This window comes from Choloepus didactylus, chromosome 11, assembly GCF_015220235.1.
Source record: "Choloepus didactylus isolate mChoDid1 chromosome 11, mChoDid1.pri, whole genome shotgun sequence".
Lineage (NCBI taxonomy): Eukaryota > Metazoa > Chordata > Mammalia > Pilosa > Megalonychidae > Choloepus > Choloepus didactylus.
In genome coordinates this window covers 39,730,538-39,752,508 of record NC_051317.1, presented here as the reverse complement: position 1 = coordinate 39,752,508, position 21,971 = coordinate 39,730,538, and the positions used below count along the sequence as shown (strand labels likewise).

The 21,971-nt window shown below is 43.3% G+C and overlaps 1 protein-coding gene across 1 annotated transcript in view; it reads right to left on the bottom strand.

Annotated features, from left to right (window-relative positions):
• TRIO (trio Rho guanine nucleotide exchange factor) overlaps nt 1–21,971 on the bottom strand; it is a 409,289-nt gene that overhangs the window by 131,401 nt on the left and 255,917 nt on the right. The window contains 8 exon segments of the mRNA XM_037798879.1: nt 1,933–2,047; nt 5,723–5,872; nt 6,310–6,501; nt 8,084–8,203; nt 15,674–15,840; nt 16,683–16,878; nt 20,204–20,378; nt 21,460–21,629. Of these exon segments, the coding sequence (XP_037654807.1) occupies nt 1,933–2,047; nt 5,723–5,872; nt 6,310–6,501; nt 8,084–8,203; nt 15,674–15,840; nt 16,683–16,878; nt 20,204–20,378; nt 21,460–21,629 (1,285 nt within the window).

Here is a 21,971-nt window from a genome sequence, read left to right as displayed (position 1 = left end):
ATATTAAGTTCTCCACAAGTAATTAAGTCCCTAGCAGCCTGGGTACTTTGTGAGAAACAAGAAGAGAGGCATTTATGTATCACCTCAGTTTACATGCTTCTTAGCTCCCTGAAACAAATAAAGTCTCTGAAACTTGAATCAACTCAGAAAAAAATTACGATACACTTGAATGAAACTATCACACACACACACATTAATGTACACCAATGGCTCTTTTCCCGCCTCTCATTTTCAGTCTCTGCCCAAGCAGTATTGCATTTCGGCAAGTGCGCAGCCGGCAGAGTGTTAACCGCCAGGGGCTTCCTCAAGCTCTGCTCGTGAGGTCTGCCCCCCCGCCCCTTGCCTCAGCTCCCCTGGGTTACAGTCTCCTCTGCCCCCACGGCCCTCCCAGAGACTGACTGCACTGTCTCATGGAAAACTTCCCACCCCCAAGTAGACTGCTAGAGAAACAGCACAGAACACTTCATGTTTAATTCCCCACGACACCTAGTGTTACGATATTCAACAGCAAATGCATAATAAATATCTGGTGACTGAATAAATGAAACGTGCCCCCCCACCCCTGCACACACACACTGCACCTAAACACAAACTGATCTAACATGATCTTTGATCAGAGGAAACAGAATATGACCAACAAACAAAAGTAATAGCAAGAGATGACCACAGAGAAATCATGTTTATGCGACATGAGCCAAGTAAAGTAATACCAATGCTGATAACCATGAAAGTAACTTGCCGGCAATAAAGTCTTGTCCATACTGAAAAATGATTGCCCTTGTTACTCATTTTCCCAAGAGTAAAATCCACCAGTGAATACATATAAATCTCATCTGCAGAACTGAGAGGGTTGTGCTAGTATGATAGAAAACCATTCTATGACAACTAACCAATGAATCAGATGAACAGAGTAAAATGAAATGTAAAAAGTTTTTGCCAATCATGTTGTTTCTGTGCAAAGGGAGAGAAGACTCATTTGTTAACTGACTATTGAACTTTCTCCCTATGAAACGCAGCTCTACGAGTTGGGTGTGTTTGACCCTGGTCAAGGGAGTGAATGGCTCCGTGCCTGTTTCCACACGCATTTAGCACCCATCTCCTGGAGCTCACAGAATGGGTCTTAGTATCAAGGCTGTTTTAAACAACTCCCGATTTCTGATGGTCTATTTCCATGTCATTTCAACTAAACAGGTAAAAAATCTCCCGTTAAATTTAGATTTTACATTATATATTGAATAAATTCTCATTGTAAAATATTCAATCAGAATTTAGAGAGTAAAAATTGTGAGTATCCTTCACTTCCCAGTCTCACTGATCCTATTATTTATAGTTTATAGTATACATTTTCCAGACCCTTTTCTAGCATTTACATATACGTATGCATATATAAAGATGTAGTTTATAGATTTTTTATACTCAAGTGAAATCAAACTATATAATATTGTTTCACAACCTGTTTTTACTAATTACCAATGTCTTAGTATAGAAAATCCATAACTCTTTATATTTACAGCAATGATACAGGGACATAATTTCTTGATTTGAACTTTTAAAAGTAATTTGCCTAAAAAAAATTTGCCCATAGATAATTCTGGCTTTCATTCTTTTCCTTATTGATAATATTTTCACTTATTTTAACAACAAAAGCCAATGGCAACCAATATTCTGAATGCTTCATTTTCTTCCTGTTTATATTCTTCAATTTTATTCAATAAATTATCAACCAATTCAGTATCTTACCAACCTATTTACTTCATATATTTTATTAAACTAAGATAATTAGTGAGGACTTCATTAACATGAAATGTGAAATGTACATAACTTTAAAATGAAGCTCTAGAGCAACTTTCAGAATGCATCTTGATAAGCCCCTCGCCGTCACCTCCTAGACATCAGCTGGGACACACCCGGCCGCCTCCCGACTGTACTTACTTTTCACCTGCTGTTCAGGAGCTTTGATATGCGCCACCATGCCCGGCATGTTCACGCTGTTCCTGTGCAGGTATTTCAGGAAAACATCTGCATTCCTTCTAGCAAGAGTGCAAGCCTGACAAACAGTGGAAAGCAACGTGCTGTTAAATTTCACCTATACAAACACAGATTTCGAGTTTGCACGGAGGACAACATCCTGTGGCTCTAATGTACGTCTTTGCCGACAACTTATATCCAGCCAGCTTGAGGTTTGGAGAGTGCATAAGGTTAAATCCTATTCTGAGCTCCTCACTCTGTCCCGCAGATCTCGCTCTGCTGCAGCTGCCCTGAGGACGGACCCATGAGGCAGAGGACTGGAGTGGCCTCTGGCCTCAGCCCCAGAACAACTTGAGTCCTTCCACAGTCAAGCCCCAAGAAGCCTGCAGCCCTCGTGAGGTCCCTGAGCAAGAGGGACCACCTAACTGTGCCCATTTCTGTAAAGGGCAGACAGGAAATGTTTTCAGTGTGTACATCAGATGGTCTCCATACGCTGCAGCAACTACTCAGCCCAGTGTCAAGGAAAGCAGCTACAGAGAACACTAAATGAGGGGGTGGGGCCAGATTCAGCCTTTGGGCCATAATTTGTGACCTGTGGTTATGCTTTGGGGTGGTTTGTCATGTAGCATTATTGGGATAACAGATCACTGTTCTCACAAATTTGGGTGTGTTTATGTGGTAGCACAGAGCAAATACAATTTTGGTAATGTATTAAAAACAAAATTATTTATATATGAGAAAAGAATTATACATATAAGATTAAAACAGTTAAGAAAACCTCCCTAATTATATTTGAATTGGAAATATTAGTGGAGACTCATGGTGTAGTTTTCTCTTTAAAAAAAAAAAAAAAAAAAGAAAGGAAAAGTGTCTTTGCTTTCATCTACTAAAAAGGCCAAGAAACAATGACCAAACCAATAGTGAAGAACATCCTTAGGGCCCAAACTATGGTCTCTAAATACCAATTACCACCAGCAGGAGACAGTACTCCCTGAAGAACAGTTGACTTCCAGGTCTGGTGCAGGAAATGTACAAGATGAGTCTGAAATAAGCTGCCATACCTAACAGCAAGGAGACGACTGGGATTATGTCAAAAGGACATAGGAGCCAAGTTGACTTGAAGGGGCCCCCACTGATGGGACAGGCTGAATATTAAAAGATAAATGACTGCTACTGATTGATATACATAAATATACTAAAATCCATGATGATACTAGAAAAATAATTAGTCATATTTAGAGGTTGCTAAGGCAACTCATTCTGAAAATGGGAGGCGAAAGAATCAAGCATTTAGCCTGATTTTCCTGTACACATTATATTTCAGAATAGCCAAATAGCTGAGGAGGGAAAATTCTTTATAGACGAGTTCTAGCACATCAAGACAGAATGAATGAGAAAATTACAGTATCACCATTTTACAACTCCAAATCAAACAGTTTCACCACCGGCTACTAACCCCCTTTGGTGAAGGGCTGATGGGGAAGTTCACAATGGATGAAATGCACTCACTACTTCTGATAACCGTGATGGTGCCCAGACCAAGCAGAACCGATACTACGTGCTTCTGGGAGTGATGCAAAAGGCAGCACCTCCAACAAGGCATCCCAGGGGCCCAACCCACTCACAAGGCAAACCCGAATCTGGTCAAGGCTCTCACTCCACCAGGAACGCAGAGGAGGAGGGTGGTGCTGGAGGACACCGCAGGACGCAGTTACCGAAACGCAGAATGGGGGAAATTTCCAGTATGAGTAACCCGTTTCCCCAGTTAACAAATGGTAATCAAAGGGAGGGAGGAACAGTTCAGATTAAAAAGAAAGACTCAGGAGACAAACGTTGAGTCCTGGGAGAAAATCAAATTGAAACAGAAACACAGAAGCCTGAGGGAGGGACCCCCACAGAGGGCATGCAGGTGTCAGCCCAGTCGACTGGGTGTGTTTCACTACAGCTGCGTGGAGTGTGTTTGGCTCTTCATTCAAACCAAGTGTTTAACAGCATTTATGCAACAATCAGAGATATCTGAACACTTCGGGATTTTAGGTAACATTCAAGAATTACCATAACTTTTTATGATAATGGAACTCTGGTTACATTTTGGGAGAGCAAAAGCCAATGTTTACATGCATACTTAAGTATTCCAATAAAATGATATAACAGCAAGAATTTAAAATCACACCGGGGGTGCACGTGCCCACACGGGACGACTGCTGAGCTGGGCGTGGCCTGCCTAGGGCCCATCATTCTGTCCTCCATTTCTGCATTCATTTCTAAATCTCCATTATAAAAAGTAAAAAACTGTCCAATACAACATTCTTGCTGAACAAAGGAATCTGAACAGGCTTTCACTTACTTTTGTTCTGTAATTTTTCCTTTCTTTCTTAACTATATTAACGAAGAGGCATTTCATATGGCTTTATGCTAAATGGATACCAGAGAAATAGACCCAATAATTATATCATAATTAAAGTTGTAATGATTCCAGGGCTAGCATTAATAAACTTAAAATACCAGGGACAAGCTGGGGCAGGGGGCTTTAGGATCCCTTTTAAAATAGTTACAATTAATGGCTCTGGCCAACCTGCAAGTCTTTTCTCACTGGATTTGCTTTAAAAAAAAAAAAATCCACTTAAGTGGAAGTCCAAAATAAGTCAACAGATTTAATTTTCAAAGAACTACAACTTATTTTCCTAGACTAAACAATAGTGCTCTGTCAGGACAGAGGATCGCCTTCAGAAACGAAACAAAAGTTATTAAATGTACCAGGAAATGGTGTCAGAGGGGTCAGAACACTGAAGCGATGAGAAGAAATAAACTTCATAAAGCAGCAACGAACAGATTGCTGGAATCAGAATCTGTCACTGGACTCAAGCTGAAAGCAACGCAATCCGGGAGCAAAGGACCAGCAGACGCCAGCCACATGCCTTCCCAGCTGACAGAGGTGGTCCAGACACCACTGGCCTTGTCCTCAGAGAAGGTATCTACCTCTTGATGTCTTAATAGAGACATCTGCAAGGCTTTAGAACTGTAAATGTGTGAACTAATAAACCCCCATTGTAAAAGCCAACCCCTTTCTGGTATTTTGCGTAACAGCAGCTTTAGCAAACTGGAACGTATGGCAAAACAATTTTGGAAGACTGCTCACTCAAAGCTTCTCGGAGTTAAAATTTCCAGGGATCCGATTCTCCTGCAGGACACGTTTCCCTAATGTGCATTAGTCACTGATCCCATAACCTCTAAGAGGTGTTCTCGCTTCATGTCTACTCTCTCTGTACTGAGCACGTGTGCTCTGAGCTAGAGGCCTCATTCCTAAAAGCTGAATTTCTAGAGGAAGATTATGTTATGCTGGAGGCATTTTGTTTCACCAAATCAGTCTCTCTCTGTCTTCAGAATCTGTTGGTATTGTGAGTTCTAATAATTCCCAACCACTTCTTAACCACACAGATTTCTATTGCATTCTCTGTGGAAACTAAGAAATGTTGTACACCGCATGCTAGAATCTTCTTTCATCAACTAACTTGTCACCGATGTCACCCCAGTCACTCTTCCACACAATGTGAGAGCAGTGAGGTGTCAGTGGGAATCTCTGCCCGAGAGTGAGGACCAGGCAACGTGTGCCTGCCATGCAGAAGCACCTGCGGTTTGCAGCTGTGGCTTCTGGGCCACAGTTAAGACCCTCTCTATCAACTTTGAGTGAACCCTTTGTGATTTGTGCACAAGGCTTGGTGTGGCACCAGGACCCACAAAAACCAATCTTTACCTTCAGGAATGCTTCCTTTTGTTCAAGGTGCTTGCTAATCATTGGGGTGACGTGGTCCGTCTCGGAATTGGGACCCAGTTTGTCAGCTCCTCCACACCAGTCTTCTTCTCTCTTGTACTCTTGTTCCAGGCTTTCGAGGACACTGCAGACCTGTGAGCAGAAGAGAGACCACTAAGCATCTAACGTCTCAGGTAAGCATGTCTGGGCAGCATTTTCCATCAGGCTTTGGGGAGGAATGTGTGGGCCAAAGGACCAAGAACATAAGAAGCCTCAGTCTCTATTTTACTCAAGGACAAACGCACAAATCAAAGCAGGCAGCCCTTTCAGAGCAGTAAGAAAATAAAAGCTGAATTTCCTCTTCTCCTCTCTTTCTCTGGTGTCTTTCAGGTCAGACACTTAAACAAGAGGAAAAGAGGTGTCTTCTCAGCTACTTTCCCACCTCTTATTCTTTGGTACCTAACGTGAGCAAAAACAATTTTAACTCCAGAACGCTTCTTTTCCCTGCTTGACTTGGAACTGACTTGTTCAGAAAAACTGAGCTCCAAATGCAATGCTGGTTGGGGGCCCAAGGAAAGGGACCTGTCTACCTGCTCAGAAGTTTTGTAGAAGGCAACGGAAGCATTGACGAGCTTGAGGCGGTCCTCCATCTTGAGCATGAGCTGCTGCCAGTGGGAGGCCACCTTCTCCGCGCAGTCCCTGATGAGGTCCATGTCGTAGTGGTTGGCCTGCAGCATTGCCTCCGCCTTCTGCTGCACCTGCAGGGCACTCTGGTGGGTTTTCTAGAGCGCAGAGACAGAAATGTCAGGGCCTCGTTAACAGGGGGCTCGAGCATTTACCGGAGAAGAACTGGGATGGCTATGGGGTCCTCTGTTCTTCTCGATTTTACACAAGCTACTGCAGACCCTTCTAAAAACACTGTGGACAGTCCAGAAAAAAAAAGTTTTGATGCCTAGCAAACAAGTGAGCTTATACTGAAATCATCTAATGAAGGAGAAAATGCATTAAAACTTTCCCAAATGGGAATCAGTTGTGGGGTTTCCAGCATGAGAAAGAGCAGGAAAGGCCCCTAGCAACCAAAACTCTTCCAAAACCTTGTGAAGGATTCCAAGTTCACTCTGCCCATTGATCCTTCTTTTAACAGCTGCTGGCATCAAATGAACAATGGGAGAGAAAGGTCACCAGAATGCAAGCTCTTTATTTCATTTTTAACTTAAAATTTGGACTTGAGTGAAAAGTTCTCAAGAACTATTGATTTTAAAAAGAAAAGAAAAAAAATAATTAAAAGCTAAGGAATGAACCAACTATCTTCTCTGGAGGATCATGCCCTGTAGTAACTCCATCAACATAAAAATAACAAATCCATTAGGCATTTCTGCTCATTTACCCTTACTAGAAAATATAATGCGGGGACTGAGAAGTCAAAAGTTTCCTTCAGCAAAGAACTAGAACACTGGGGTGTGGCAGTCAGGGTTTATTATGGACATAAATATTTATTTTAAAACAACAGCAAGATCTTGCGTCTCACCAGAAAAAGTGTCAATGATTCCATAAAACATTGTACACAATATAATCCCATTGAAAGGCAGCATCCTTTACTCAAATACAGTGATTTACACTGACAATTTAATTATTGGAAATCATTTGACACAATGTATAATTTTCAAAGGACACCAAGAGTTTGAGCTTCAGGAAGAACTCGTGTGTCCACTGGCACTGAGTAGTGGAGAGTAAATTCATCGGTCATTTCTGTGGCTTTCTTCTCTGGCTGCTGTAAGCAGAGCAGGAAACAAGAAGTATTCTATAATCAATCAAATGCTTTTCTCCCTTGACTTTACCTTGACTGCCCATCATAATTACTAACAAAACAAAACAGTCCTAAGAATAATTAAGTCATGTGCTGTGGGCCTGAACTGGCCTGAGCTATGCTGCTGAAGCCCCTGCTGTCTGCGGGTTCCACTGCCAGCATTTTTATCGGTCACAGGGAATTCAGGACTGCCCCTGGTCTTGGGGAGACCCTGGAGGGGTCTGCTTTCCTTTGTCATTGAGGCTGGTTACACAGCAGGAGGATGCCTACCCAAGCAGTGAAATACAGAAACCTCGGCCGGGGCTCCACTCTGGGCCCCTGGTTCCATGGGGTTCCTGACTGCACCGAGTGCCTCCTGCCCGCACCCTCATGGCGGGTGGGCAGCAGGAGACGCCCCTGGCCCTCTGGCCACTCGGGCTCCTGGCGAGAGACACTTGGCTGGGAGGTGAGTCCTGCTCTGCACCCTTTTCCTGTAGTGGCCTGCAGGTTTGAGAACACTGTCATTCTGGACCTGCTTCACTGCCTGGGCACTGGCTGGCAGGATGCGGGGCCCTCACCTCGATGGCGTGCTGGAATTGCTCGTGCTCTCTCTGCAGCTGCTCGGCCTCCTGCAAGGAACTGGCTGTGATGAGCCCGGCGTTGAGCATGGACTCTCCATTGCGGATCCAGCCCAGCACCTGAAACAGGACACGAGGTGACTCCCAGGTGTCCCACCGACCACAGTGACCCGACATGTGTCCTCCCAGGGCCTGGCTCCTTGTGCCAGGCAGGAGGATCTGGCTGCTTATGATCCCACCGGCCACAGATGCAGATCCTACAATGGTATCTGATCATAGAGCTGTGTATTTAAATTAATGCTGCTATTTTTAGTAGCAAATGGGAGCTGGGAAGTTTGGAAGGTACAGCGGGTTATCAAAACAGTTTGAAGACCACTTACTAGAAAACCTACTGGTAATCAAGAAAAGTGTTTTAAATTCCCTTCCATCCTAACAGTCATGTAAGATGAGGGAACTATTTTATTCCACTAGCTTACTTTCCAATATAACATCAATGTTAAACGACATAGATACCAAAGAATAAATTAGGCGGTACTATAAATCTCACGGTCAAACCATGATTCTCAGTGTTGCACACAAACGTAAAGAGAAGTCAATTTTGATGCTGCAAAGCCACAGAAATTGTGGAAGGTCATTCAGGGCAGTTATTTGTGGCAGAGACTGCTAGCTGCCTATCCAATACCCATTCTCCTCTTTTTGCTTTGGCAGAAAACCCCAATTTTTGGCAGGAGCTTTGAAATTAACACTTCTCGGTCCCTTTTAGAGCTTGGTCACACAAACTTCACAATTCTGGCCTATGAGATCAAAGCAGAAGCCTAGGGAGGGAGTCTGTGAAAACATTTCTTTCCTGAGGAAGGATCTGTCTCTTTCTTGTTATCCTTTCCCCTTCCTGATGCCTGGAATGTGGAGGTGATGGCTGGGACTACAGCAGCCATTTGGCAACCATGAGGGAGAGACCACACATCACGAAGCTCTCAGCCGGACACCCCACAGAGCCCCTGGATGGACACCAGCAACCTCCTACCTCCTAACTCATTAAACAGGAAAATCAATTTTTAAGCCACTAATTTGGTCTCTGTTGTTTATGGCAAAGGCAATTCTCAAAGGATATATTAGGTTACTCCTTTATTTCTTAAATGAATTTTTTTTGGCTTTGGTGAAAAGGACCACTATATTTACTGGCCTTTAAGAGGCAGGCCACAACACTTCATTTCATGCACCAATGTAAAAATACCCGGGTGGAGACAAACTGTGGCAGGACTGAACTGAAGGATTAGACTATTGCAGCAGCTTTAAAACTCCAGGATCACCAGGGAGATTTGATTGTTAGAGCCACCCCCCTCCCTGACTGCCCAGAAACACGCCCCATATACAGGGTGGGCAACACCAACTACACACGCAAGCTTGGTACACCAATTGGACCCCACAAGACTCACTCCCCCACTCACCACAAAGGCTAAGCAGGGGAGAACTGGCTTGTGGAGAACAGGTGGCTCGTGGACGCCACCTGCTGGTTAGTTAGAGAAAGTGTACTCCACGAAGCTGTAGATCTGATAAATTAGAGATAAGGACTTCAATTGGTCTACACATCCTAAAAGAACCCTATCAAGTTCAGCAAATGCCAAGAGGCCGAAAACAACAGAAAATTATAAAGCATATGAAAAAACCAGACGATATGCATAACCCAAGCCCAAGTACCCAAATCAAAAGATCAGCAGAGACACAGCACCTGGAGCAGCTACTCAAAGAACTAAAGATGAACAATGAGACCATAGTACAGAATACAAAGGATATCAAGAAGACCTTAGAAGAGCATAAAGAAGACATTGCAAGACTAAATAAAAAAATAGATGATCTTATGGAAATTAAAGAAACTGTTGACCAAATTAAAAAGATTCTGGACACTCACAGTACAAGACCTAGAGGAAGTTGAATAACGAATCAGTGACCTGGAAGATGACAGAATGGAAAATGAAAGCATAAAAGAAAGAATGGGGAAAAAAATTGAAAAAATCGAAATGGACCTCAGGGATATGACAGATAATGTAAAAGGTCCGAATATAAGACTCATTGGTGTCCCAGAAGGGGAAGAAAAGGGTAAAGGTCTAGGAAGAGTATTCAAAGAAATTGTTGGGGAAAACTTCCCAAATCTTCTAAACAACATAAATACACAAATCATAAATGCTCAGCGAACTCCAAACAGAATAAATCCAAATAAACCCACTCCGAGACATATTCTGATCACACTGTCAAACACGGAAGAGAAGGAGCAAGTTCTGAAAGCAGCAAGAGAAAAGCAATTCACCACATACAAAGGAAACAGCATAAGACTAAGTAGTGACTACTCAGCAGCCACCATGGAGGCAAGAAGGCAGTGGCACGATATATTTAAAATTCTGAGTGAGAAAAATTTCCAGCCAAGAATACTTTATCCAGCAAAGCTCTCCTTCAAATTTGAGGGAGAGCTTAAATTTTTCACAGACAAACAAATGCTGAGAGAATTTGCTAACAAGAGACCTGCCCTACTGGAGATACTCAAGGGAGCCCTACAGACAGAGAAACAAAGAAAGGACAGAGAGACCTGGAGAAAGGTTCGGTACTAAAGAGATTCGGTATGAGTACAATAAAGGATATTAATAGAGAGAGGGGAAAAATATATATGACAAACATAAACCAAAGAATAAGATGGCTGATTCAAGAAATGCCTTCACGGTTATAACGTTGAATGTAAATGGATTAAACTCCCCAGTTAAAAGATACAGATTCACAGAATGGATCAAAAAAAATGAACCATCAATATGTTGCATACAAGAGACTCATCTTAGACACAGGGACACAAAGAAACTGAAAGTGAAAGGATGGAAAAAAATATTTCATGCAAGCTACAGCCAAAAGAAAGCAGGTGTAGCAATATTAATCTCAGATAAAATAGACTTTAAATGCAGGGATGTTTTGAGAGACAAAGAAGGCCACTACATACTAATAAAAGGGGCAATTCAACAAGAAGAAATAACAATCGTAAATGTCTATGCACCCAATCAAGGTGCCACAAAATACATGAGAGAAACACTGGCAAAACTAAAGGAAGCAATTGATGTTTCCACAATAATTCTGGGAGACTTCAACACATCACTCTCTCGTATAGATAGATCAACCAGACAGAGGACCAATAAGGAAATTGAAAACCTAAACAATCTGATAAATGAATTAGATTTAACAGACATATACAGGACATTACATCCCAAATCACCAGGACGCACATACTTTTCTAGTGCTCATAGAACTTTCTCCAGAATAGATCATATGCTGGGACATAAAACAAGCCTCAGTAACTTTAAAAAGATTGAAATTATTCAAAGCACATTCTCTGACCACAATGGAATACAATTAGAAGTCAATAACCATCAGAGACTTAGAAAATTCACAAATACCTGGAGGTTAAACAACACACTCCTAAACAATCAGTAGGTTAAAGAAGAAATAGCAAGAGAAATTGCTAAATATATAGAGACGAATGAAAATGAGAACACAACATACCAAAACCTATGGGATGCAGCAAAAGCAGTGCTGAGGGGGAAATTTATAGCACTAAACGCATATATTAAAAAGGAAGAAAGAGCCAAAATCAAAGAACTAATGGATCAACTGAAGAAGCTAGAAAATGAACAGCAAACCAATCCTAAACCGAGTACAAGAAAAGAAATAACAAGGATTAAAGCAGAAATAAATGACATAGAGAACAAAAAAACAATAGAGAGGATAAATATCACCAAAAGTTGGTTCTTTGAGAAGATCAACAAGATTGACAAGCCCCTAGCTAGACTGACAAAATCAAAAAGAGAGAAGACCCATATAAACAAAATAATGAATGAAAAAGGTGACATAACTGCAGATCCTGAAGAAATTTAAAAAATTATAAGAGGATACTATGAACAACTGTATGGCAACAAACTGGATAATGTAGAGGAAATGGACAATTTCCTGGAAACATATGAACAACCTAGACTGACCAGAGAAGAAATAGAAGACCTCAATCAACCCATCACAAGCAAAGAGATCCAATCAGTCATCAAAAATCTTCCCCCAAATAAATGCCCAGGGCCAGATGGCTTCACAGGGGAATTCTACCAAACTTTCCAGAAAGAACTGACACCAGTCTTACTCAAACTCTTTCAAAACATTGAAGAAAATGGAACACTACCTAACTCATTTTATGAAGCTAACATCAATCTAATACCAAAACCAGGCAAAGATGCTACAAAAAAAGGAAAACTACCGGCCAATCTCCCTAATGAATATAGATGCAAAAATCCTCAACAAAATACTTGCAAATCGAATCCAAAGACACATTAAAAAAATCATACACCATGACCAAGTGGGGTTCATTCCAGGCATGCAAGGATGGTTCAACATAAGAAAATCAATCAATGTATTACAACACATTAAAAATTCAAAAGGGAAAAATCAAATGATCATCTCAATAGATGATGAAAAAGCATTTGACAAAATCCAACATCCGTTTTTTTAAAAACACTTCAAAAGGTAGGAATTGAAGGAAACTTCCTCAATATGATAAAGAGCATATATGAAAAACCCACAGCCAGCATAGTACTCAATGGTGAGAGACTGAAAACCTTCCCTCTAAGATCAGGAACAAGACAAGGATGCCCGCTGTCACCACTGTTATTCAACATTGTGCTGGAAGTGCTAGCCAGGGCAATCCGGCAAGACAAAGAAATAAAAGGCATCCAAATTGGAAAAGAAGAAGTAAAACTGTCATTGTTTGCAGATGATATGATCTTATATCTGGAAAACCCTGAGAAATCGACGATACAGCTACTAGAGCTAATAAACAAATTTAGCAAAGTAGCCAGATACAAGATTAATGCACATAAGTCAGTAATGTTTCTATATGCTAGAAATGAACAAACTGAAGAGATACTCAAGAAAAAGATACCATTTTCGATAGCAACTAAAAAAATCAAGTACCTAGGAATAAACTTAACCAAAGATGTAAAAGACCTATACAAAAAAAACTACATAACTCTACTAAAAGAAATAGAAGGGGACCTTAAAAGATGGAAAAATATTCCATGTTCATGGTTAGGAAGGCTAAATGTCATTAAGATGTCAATTCTACCCAAACTCATCTACAGATTCAATGTAATCCCAATCAAAATTCCAACAACCTACTTTGCAGACTTGGAAAAGCTAGTTATCAAATTTATTTGGAAAGGAAAGATGCCTCGAATTGCTAAAGACACTCTAAAAAAGAAAAACGAAGTGGGAGGACTTATACTCCCTGACTTTCAAGCTTATTATAAAGCCACACTTGTCAAAACAGCATGGTACTGGTACAAAGATAGACATATAGATCAATGGAATCGAACTGAGAATTCAGAGATAGACCCTCAGATCTATGGCCAACTGATCTTTGATAAGGCCCCCAAAGTCACTGAACTGAGTCATAATGGTCTATTCAACAAATGGGGCTGGGAGAGTTGGCTATCCATATCCAAAAGAATGAAAGAGGACCCCTACCTCACACCCTACACAAAAATTAACTCAAAATGGATCAAAGATCTCAATATAAAAGAAACTACCAGAAAACTCCTAGAAGGTAATGTAGGAAAACATCTTCAAGACCTTGTATTAGGCGGCCACTTCCTAGACTTTACACCCAAAGCACAAGCAACAAAAGAAAAAATAGATGGGAACTCCTCAAGCTTAGAAGTTTCTGCACCTCAAAGGAATTTCTCAAAAAGGTGAAGAGGCAGCCAACTCAATGGGAAAAAAATTTTGGAAACCATGTATCAGCCAAAAAACTGATATCTTGCATATATAAAGAAATCCTACAACTCAATGACAATAGTACAGACGGCCCAATTATAAAATGGGCAAAAGATATGAAAAGACAGTTCTCTGAAGAGGAAATACAAATGGCCAAGAAACACATGAAAAAATGTTCAGCTTCACTAGCTATTAGAGAGATGCAAATTAAGACCACAATGAGATACCATCTAACACCTATTAGAGTGGCTGCCATTAAACAAACAGGAAACTACAAATGCTGGAGGGGATGTGGAGAAACTGGAACTCTTATTCATTGTTGGTGGGACTGTATAATGGTTCAGCCACTCTGGAAGTCAGTCTGGCAGTTCTTTAGAAAACTAGATATAGAGTTATCATTCGATCCAGCTTTTGCACTTCTCGGTACATACCCGGAAGATCGGAAAGCAGTGACACGAACAGATATCTGCACGCCAATGTTCATAGCAGCATTATTCACAATTGCTAAGAGATGGAAACAACCCAAATGTCCTTCAACAGATGAGTGGATAAATAAAATGTGGTATATACACACGATGGACTACTACATGGCAGTAAGAAGGAACGACCTCGTGAAATATATGACAACATGGATGAACCTTGAAGACATAATGCTGAGCGAAATAAGCCAGGCACAGAAAGAGAAATATTACATGCTACCACTAATGTGAACTTTGAAAAATGTAAAACGAATGGTTTATAATGTAGAATGTAGGGGAACTAGCAATAGAGAGCAATTAAGGAAGGGGGAACAGTAATCCAAGAAGAACAGATATGCTATTTAACGTTCTGGGGATGCCCAGGAATGACTATGGTCTGTTAATTTCTGATGGATATAGTAGGAGCAAGTTCACAGAAATGTTGCTATATTATGTAACTTCCTTGGGGTAAAGTAGGAACAGGTTGTAAGTAAGGCAGTTATCTTAGGTTAGTTGTCTTTTTCTTAAAAAAAAAAAAAAAAAAAAAAAAAAATACCCGGGTGACTGATGGCAGATGGGAGACCAACAGGTGCTCTGTTTTAAAAACCTGATTTAACAGCATTTAAATGTCACTTTAACGTCAGTGCCACCCACTTGGGCACCATGCTGTGACCTCCAAACAAACTCACATTTGCTTTTCTGTCCACCTGCCAGAATGTCACAGAGCTACTTTCCCTGCATCAAGTAAGCCAGTTTCCTCCATGGTTACCCTGCTGGCGAGAAAATGTCATCTACATGCTTAAGATACATATACCTGGAATCTCAATGGCATATAGACAAAAGCAATCCCTTCCAAATGTTTCCATTTTATTTTCCCAGGCCATTACGGGATGTGATATTACAGCTTCCTGACACCACAAGGAAGAACCCAGCCCCACACAGCCCGAGATCCCTGATCCTGTCCAGCTGGCCAGCAGGATATTTGGCAGTAAAACCCCAGTAATTTAGCCCAAGAAGCAATGTGTTTAAGGTTTCAAGAGGCCACCAATAACCAAACAAGCTGACCAGGAGGCTTCAGGGCCATGCTTCCCCTACCTGCGAAATGTGAAGCCTTTCCCAGCTCAAAGCAGATACAGTTGTCCCATATGCTGGCTCCAGTTTACCCAGGAGATGCGGCTGTGGTAGGTTAACATGTGTGTGCGCACGTGTGCATGTGGGTGTCACGTACCAGGACAGCTGGCCGCTGACCCTGCCCTTGCCTGCCCTGGGCTTACACATCTGAATGACCAGATCTCATATCCAGGGTCCGTGATTCTTGCTTTACCTGCAGCATTCTGTTTACCTGCTTCACTTCAGCCTGCAGATGGCGAAGCTGCACACACTGCTCCAGATGCTTCCGATGCTGCTCAGCTGCCAAGTCCAATTCCTGCTGTTTTTCATGAAGAAACTCCAGCAAGTCCTGGACCCGAGTTGCCATATCTACATCTCTGTCACAAAGCAGCTCAACGCCTGTGGACAGCAAAGAGAGGCCTTAAAACACAACCAGCACTGCAACCTCTGCTCTGAGCTGCTGGACGACATGCAAGCCCTTCTGTAAATTATTTGCCCAGCAGAGGGCCAAGTCTTTATTTTGAAGGTCAAGTCCAAAGAGGGCACAACCAAGCAGAGATGAGTTCACACCTGCCTCCGAGCATGTGCGTATGTCTGAGAGAATGCATGTGAAGGGTTTCAAATGCAAATATAATAGAGAGCTAATAAATAGCTGATGAAATTATCAAACCAAACTCATTTCGTATCAACCAACTTTTCCTACATTGACTACCAGCGAAAGTGTAACAAATGTGAGTTAATTTTGGTTTGCTTTTCTTATCCTCTATGCATTTTACTCTTCAGAAAGCATTTAATTTGAATTTGTTAAGTGAGTAATGTAGTATGCAGTTTGTTGCCAAGTAAGTGCTAATGCCACAATTATCTCTATGGTTTTGAGCTTACAGTGGTACCTGTTGGTAAAGTATAAACAAAGAAAATCTAGAATAAAGAAAATGAAACTATTTTCTTGGGATATGCATTTTCTTCATGGAGATACTGCAGTATCATATTTCGTAAAATAAAAGTTCATGTTACTTGAAATAATTTGTGAGAGAATTAAGAGTAAGTACACCAATAGAAATGTTAAATGTGAGCATATAATGTGAAAAAAATGCAAAATGTTTCCTTTTAAAGAACAGGTATCTATACTACCTATATTTATAGGGGCTAACTTAACTTTGTAGCCATCACCCTGAAACAAACAGGACAATTTCCTATGATGACAATGAGCAATTGAGGGAGAATGGAATGAACTTTCATACCAGAGGCCTGTACTTCATTGACATACTGCAAAAGATCTTGCCCTTGGTGGATGACATCAAAAGTCAGATTATTCATGGTCAAGGCCTTGTCTGCATGGTGCTGGAGGCGCTGCTCTGCCACTGTGAGGTCTTCTGTGTCGAAGTCATTCATCTGCTGAGAAAGCTCGTCATTCCAAGACTCGAGGTCTGAGATGATCTGACAGGGGAAAGGATTTGTTTGAGATCAAGGCTTAAAAAAATATCGATCTATCTCTCTATATAAAAATAGAGATAGAAAGGTATATTTATATTTACATATACATATATATCTGCTGGGATCTCTCACAGGGCCAGTAAGGAAGGAAGAGATTAATGCGAATGGGTCAAAAGCACACGGGGCTCTCAGTGACTAAAGAGGGGGCAACTAGATCATCGAAAAGAAAAAGGGACGCAATTGAATGAAACACACTAAATACATAAAATCTATTAATTCATTATAGTATTTAAAAAAGAAGAAAAAAAAGCTAAAAAGCCAAGGATAAAACAACTCATTGGGCCTGATTAGAAGACCCCAGGAACCAACCTTTTTTCTAGAAAATGGTAACAAAGGAAGAAAATGAATCATGTAAGCAAGTAATGATGAAGGAAAGTTCCTCTGAGAGATGAATGCAGCTATTAAGTTTAGACAGAATAACAAAAGCAGATAATCGGCTTGCTTTGCATTCTAATAAAAGGACTCTTTCAGGTGGTGGTCATGAGAAAGGCCGGGACTCAGCAACGGAAGCACCAGCTGCCGCTGCTGAAGGTGCGTCCTGGTCACTGGGACACTTGACCTGGTCACTTCGTCACGTCGTGGAAAAGGGAAAGAGAGGAGGGTGGAAGAGAGGATTCTAGACCAGCGGACGAGCCGTCAAGCACGAGTGGACCCTGTGTGCACCTCAACTGGGACACATGGAAAATCCAGTGTGGGGGGGACGCTCCAGCACTGCAGGAATGACCGCTGCTCCGTGCGCTGGTTAATGAAGTGTGGGAAGGCGAGACAGCCTCATGTTCTAGAGACGCTGACGTTAGTCTTTAGGGGTAAAATGACAGGCTGGCTAGGATTTTCTTTAAAACCCTTTAGTACAATAACCACAATAACCAGAGAGGGCATATTTGAAGGAAGTGTCACAAAATCTTGCTGAATTTAGGGAACAAGCATGTGGAAGTGCTCTCTACTCTCCTGTACTCTGGGGTAGTTTTGAAAACTTCCGTAATATAATTTTTAAAAATTAAGGCTAAAAGTTGTAAAATCCAGAAAGGGAAAAACACAGAAAGGGAAATACACTTCACTGGAAAGATATTTCCCATGGATCCTGCTACTTCATCCATGTGAGCAGTAACTGAGTTAGAACACAAATCTGAGACTTTTCCTATGACAAAGTAAGAGTTTACATCGATATCCAGCTAGGAGAAGGGAAACAATAAAAACTTCAGGCTGCCTAAAAACTCCTGTTCCACAAATCTTCCCAATGTATTTCTTTATAATTGTGGTTTGCATATAATATGTACAAGCTATATTAATTTATTAAATTAAAAAAATTAAATAAGGCCATGTTAGACACAAACCAAGAAGCCAATGAAGAAAAAGATTTTTAAAAAGAAAAAAATTAGCCTAACTTTAAACTTTATCTCCACTTAAAGGGGAATTTCCTTTCTTGTTTGTTTTACGACCCTGAGGGAGAGGACTGGGTGTGGTGGTGAGCAGACTCAGCAGTAACTTCTCATGGAGACACAGATCAATGTGCTAAAACCAGCGGGATTTGCAGATATTCACTGAGCATAAAGAAACCCTGGAGATGGCTATGATCAAAGGACAGTCGGCAAAAAACCCCGCCCCCGAGTTTATTAAAGCTTTTTGACATGAGCAAATGAGAGAGATCTGTGGCAATAACAAAGCTCCTTCTACAACATGGGAGTCATCTTTATGAACATTGATACTTTGGAGAAATAACTTCCAAAATGTTTTTAAAAATGTATCTCACAATTTGTAGAAAACTTAATCTTCCCATCTTAAATTTACACGTGACAGTTTTTCACGGTCAGATGGTCACAGGATGATGCGTTACTGCCTGTGTTGCTCTTTCTGGATGGATGGAGAGACTCGCTGAGGCCTGCGCCTCTTTCCTCCATGGAGCTCCACGTGGATCCATTAAGGTCCAGGCCCTGAGACCACCTGAGAAGGTTTTACCTGCAACCGGGGGAGGGTTTAACTGCTCTCTATTGTTAACCAGTGACGATGAGATGAGAGAAACACGCAGGCCTTTTCAAAGACTGTTCATGGGGGCTCGGACACAAGGTCGCCTACAGGGAGCTGGGAAGCTGGCCAGGCTCACCCGAGGCCCACGATGGGTAGGGGTTCCGCCCCCAGCAGAGGCAGACTTTGGGCAACCGAGGGCAGCTCAGACAAGGCCCCGCGACCCCCTCACCTGTGGGGCCTGGGGGCTGAGCTCCTGGAAGCACCTCTCACCCGTTTTAACCCCAGCACAAGTTACACGTGTGGAGAGGGTGTGCGCACCCAGGCTGGCAAGCCCAGGGCACTGGCCGCTCGGAATGGCCCAGATAGGGCACTGGGACAGTCTCCACTGTCAGCTGTAGGAGGCCGACAGGCTCGGAAACCGGCCTCCCCCAGACCAGTGAGTCTTGGTTCCCTTCATCGTGTTTCACAGATGGATTCAGTCTCCTGCGGTTACGTTTACTTCTGCTTGCACGTCATCAAGTTTGAAAAAAGATCTTTTTTAACCTGGAATTCAGTACCACCTTTTTTGTTGAGAAAGATAAAAGGCATCTGTACTTCTCTCTCCTATCCACATAAAAGGCACAAGAGTCTATTTTTTGTTAAGAATTATAGATAAAATGAGAACACCTCTGTGGAAAAAAATGAGTTTCTTATTCCCTACAATGCTATCCTCCCAGGTGAAGACCGTGCTCCCCCATGGGGGGAGGAGACTGGGGGGGGAGAGGGAGGGAGGGAGGTGGGAGATGGAAGGATTAGGGAATGGGGGGGAGAAGGAAGGCACAGGGGAAGAGAGGGAAAAGGGGAGAGGGAGGGAGAGAGAAGGAAGGAGAGAGAACAGCTGCCTTAAGTTTACGTCTCTGCTCAAGGAGACGGGAGTGCTATGCAGCAATCCAATCAACAAGACAAGGAGGTTATTTGTTTTTAAAAACCCTGCCTGTAATTCCACCCTCAAACTCTGCTTTCCCCTGTTCCTGCTGCTCCAGATTTCTCCCTCTGCTTTTCCCGCCTCCCTCAAAATTTGGGGTCCAGGCTGACGGACTCCCCTAATCTCCCAGGATGGTCTGTGGAAGAATTCAAATCACCCGCGACTCTTCTTTCCTGTTGTTCCACTTGCCCGGAGGTGGAGGGGAGTGGGACAGACACAGACGTCAACGGCGGGCGGGGGCAGGAGGAGGGCGAGTCGGGGGCCTGTAGGGACTTGGGGGCTTCAGCACAGCCCCCCCACACCAGCTGTGGGAACAGGGGCAGGCGCAGGCCTACTCACTTCGATGGCGTCCCGCTCAAATATGCGCAGCTGCAGGAAGAGCTCGAGCTTGATCTTGCGCTCCTGGAAGAGCTCCTCCATCTGGGACTGGGCCTCGTCCAGCTGCTGCAGCACCGTCTCGATGTGGCTGATGGAGCTGCTGTGCGGCGTCTTGTTACTGGAGATGGCCGAGTCCCTGCGCACCAGCAGAGGAGGGAAACGGGGACGTCAACCGGACAAACAGGAATCGGGCGAGAAAGTCTCACATTGTCAGATACCCAGGGCCAGATCCGGCAGCCAGCAGGCCAGGGGAAGAGCAGGCAGGAAGCTGACCTGCTCGTCTCAGAAACTGGAATAAGCTCAGGAAAACAATTCAGCTTCCTCCTCTGAGCAAGACTTCCAAACAGGAGGCCACAAGAAAGAATTTCTTTGGTCTTTCTAGCAGTAACTCTTAGAAGTCAAACCACTAAATAAAATCACTTCAGTACAGCTCTGTTTTTGGCCATTTTCCCCCATACACAGGGAGAATAAACGGTACCCATCTAGTGCAGCGAGCAGTCACATTGGCTATGGAGAGGCTCAACTTTGAGGCAGTCAGGTAAGCCTTTATTAATAAAGGAACTTTGGCCTGACTCTCAGCAAAGCAAAACTGGTAACGTAGGGTTATCGGTGAACAGTCAATGGCAAGTTCTCTGGGTGACGTGGGTGGGGGGTGTCACATTTATATAAATGGCCCCCACAGCCCCAACAAAAGAACTGCCTCCCAGCGAGAAGCCGCCCCACCCAGCACGTCCTGTGGCCTTTCTGACAGGAGCTGGGGGCTGGGAGCCTCCGGAGGCCACACCTGCCGGAGCCTGAGCTCAAGTCTGGACTGGGGGACGAGGCTCCAGCAGACTCCAGAAGGGCAGGTGGACGAGGCCCGGGGGGCGTGGCCCTGGAGAGTGTAAATCAACCCCGTTTACAGAGACATTTCAGGCATTACTAGGCAGGTGATAGAAAGGGGGGAAAAACTTCAGTAAAAACTGGATTCTAGGATGCTCTGTTAGCCAATTATGCAGGTAAAAATAACTGAAAGGGAGGGAGAAGGGAGAAACAGCAGAGAAGCCAAAAGGAAAGAGAGAGAAGAGACAGGTTGCTCACCTGTGCAATCACAGAAGTTACTTGCTCTCCACTTAGCTGGACAGAGCATGCTACTTTTTCAAAGAATTAAAAGGGGAGGGGAGCCCCTGGTGGGATTTTGGGCTCTGTTTCCAGGGGGCTGGGGCCCAGGGACCCACCGTAGCTGCTGGATGAGGTCTTCCCCCTCCTTGATCACGTTGACTGTCACTTGTAGGGTCGTCTGCTGCTGCTGCCCAAAGCGCTTGATGAGGTCCTGCACGGCCTCCACCGACTCGGCGTACACGTCGTCCAGCAGCTCCTTCTGCAGCTCCTCCAGCCACGTCCACAGCTGCGGGAAGAGGGGACGGGCAACTGGTGAGGGGAACTGCTCCCCAAGGGCGAGCCAGGCCTGCCAAGCATGAGGGGGTGTCCTGGGGCAGAGCCCCACTGGCAGACAGGCAGTGGCACACTGTTCCCCAAGAAATGGAAGGGAAGGGGGGAGGGAGAGCATCCCAAACAGTCCCGCTGCCAGTGGAACACATGCACAAAAAGAGCTTCAACACGCCGCGAGCAGTATGAGATCGCGGCGTGCCGAACAAATAAACAGGCAGGGGACTGTCACAAAAGAGCCAAAAGGAAAGGGAGGGGAAGTCACTCCCTCCGATTCTTCCAAGACTCAGTCCAGAGTGCA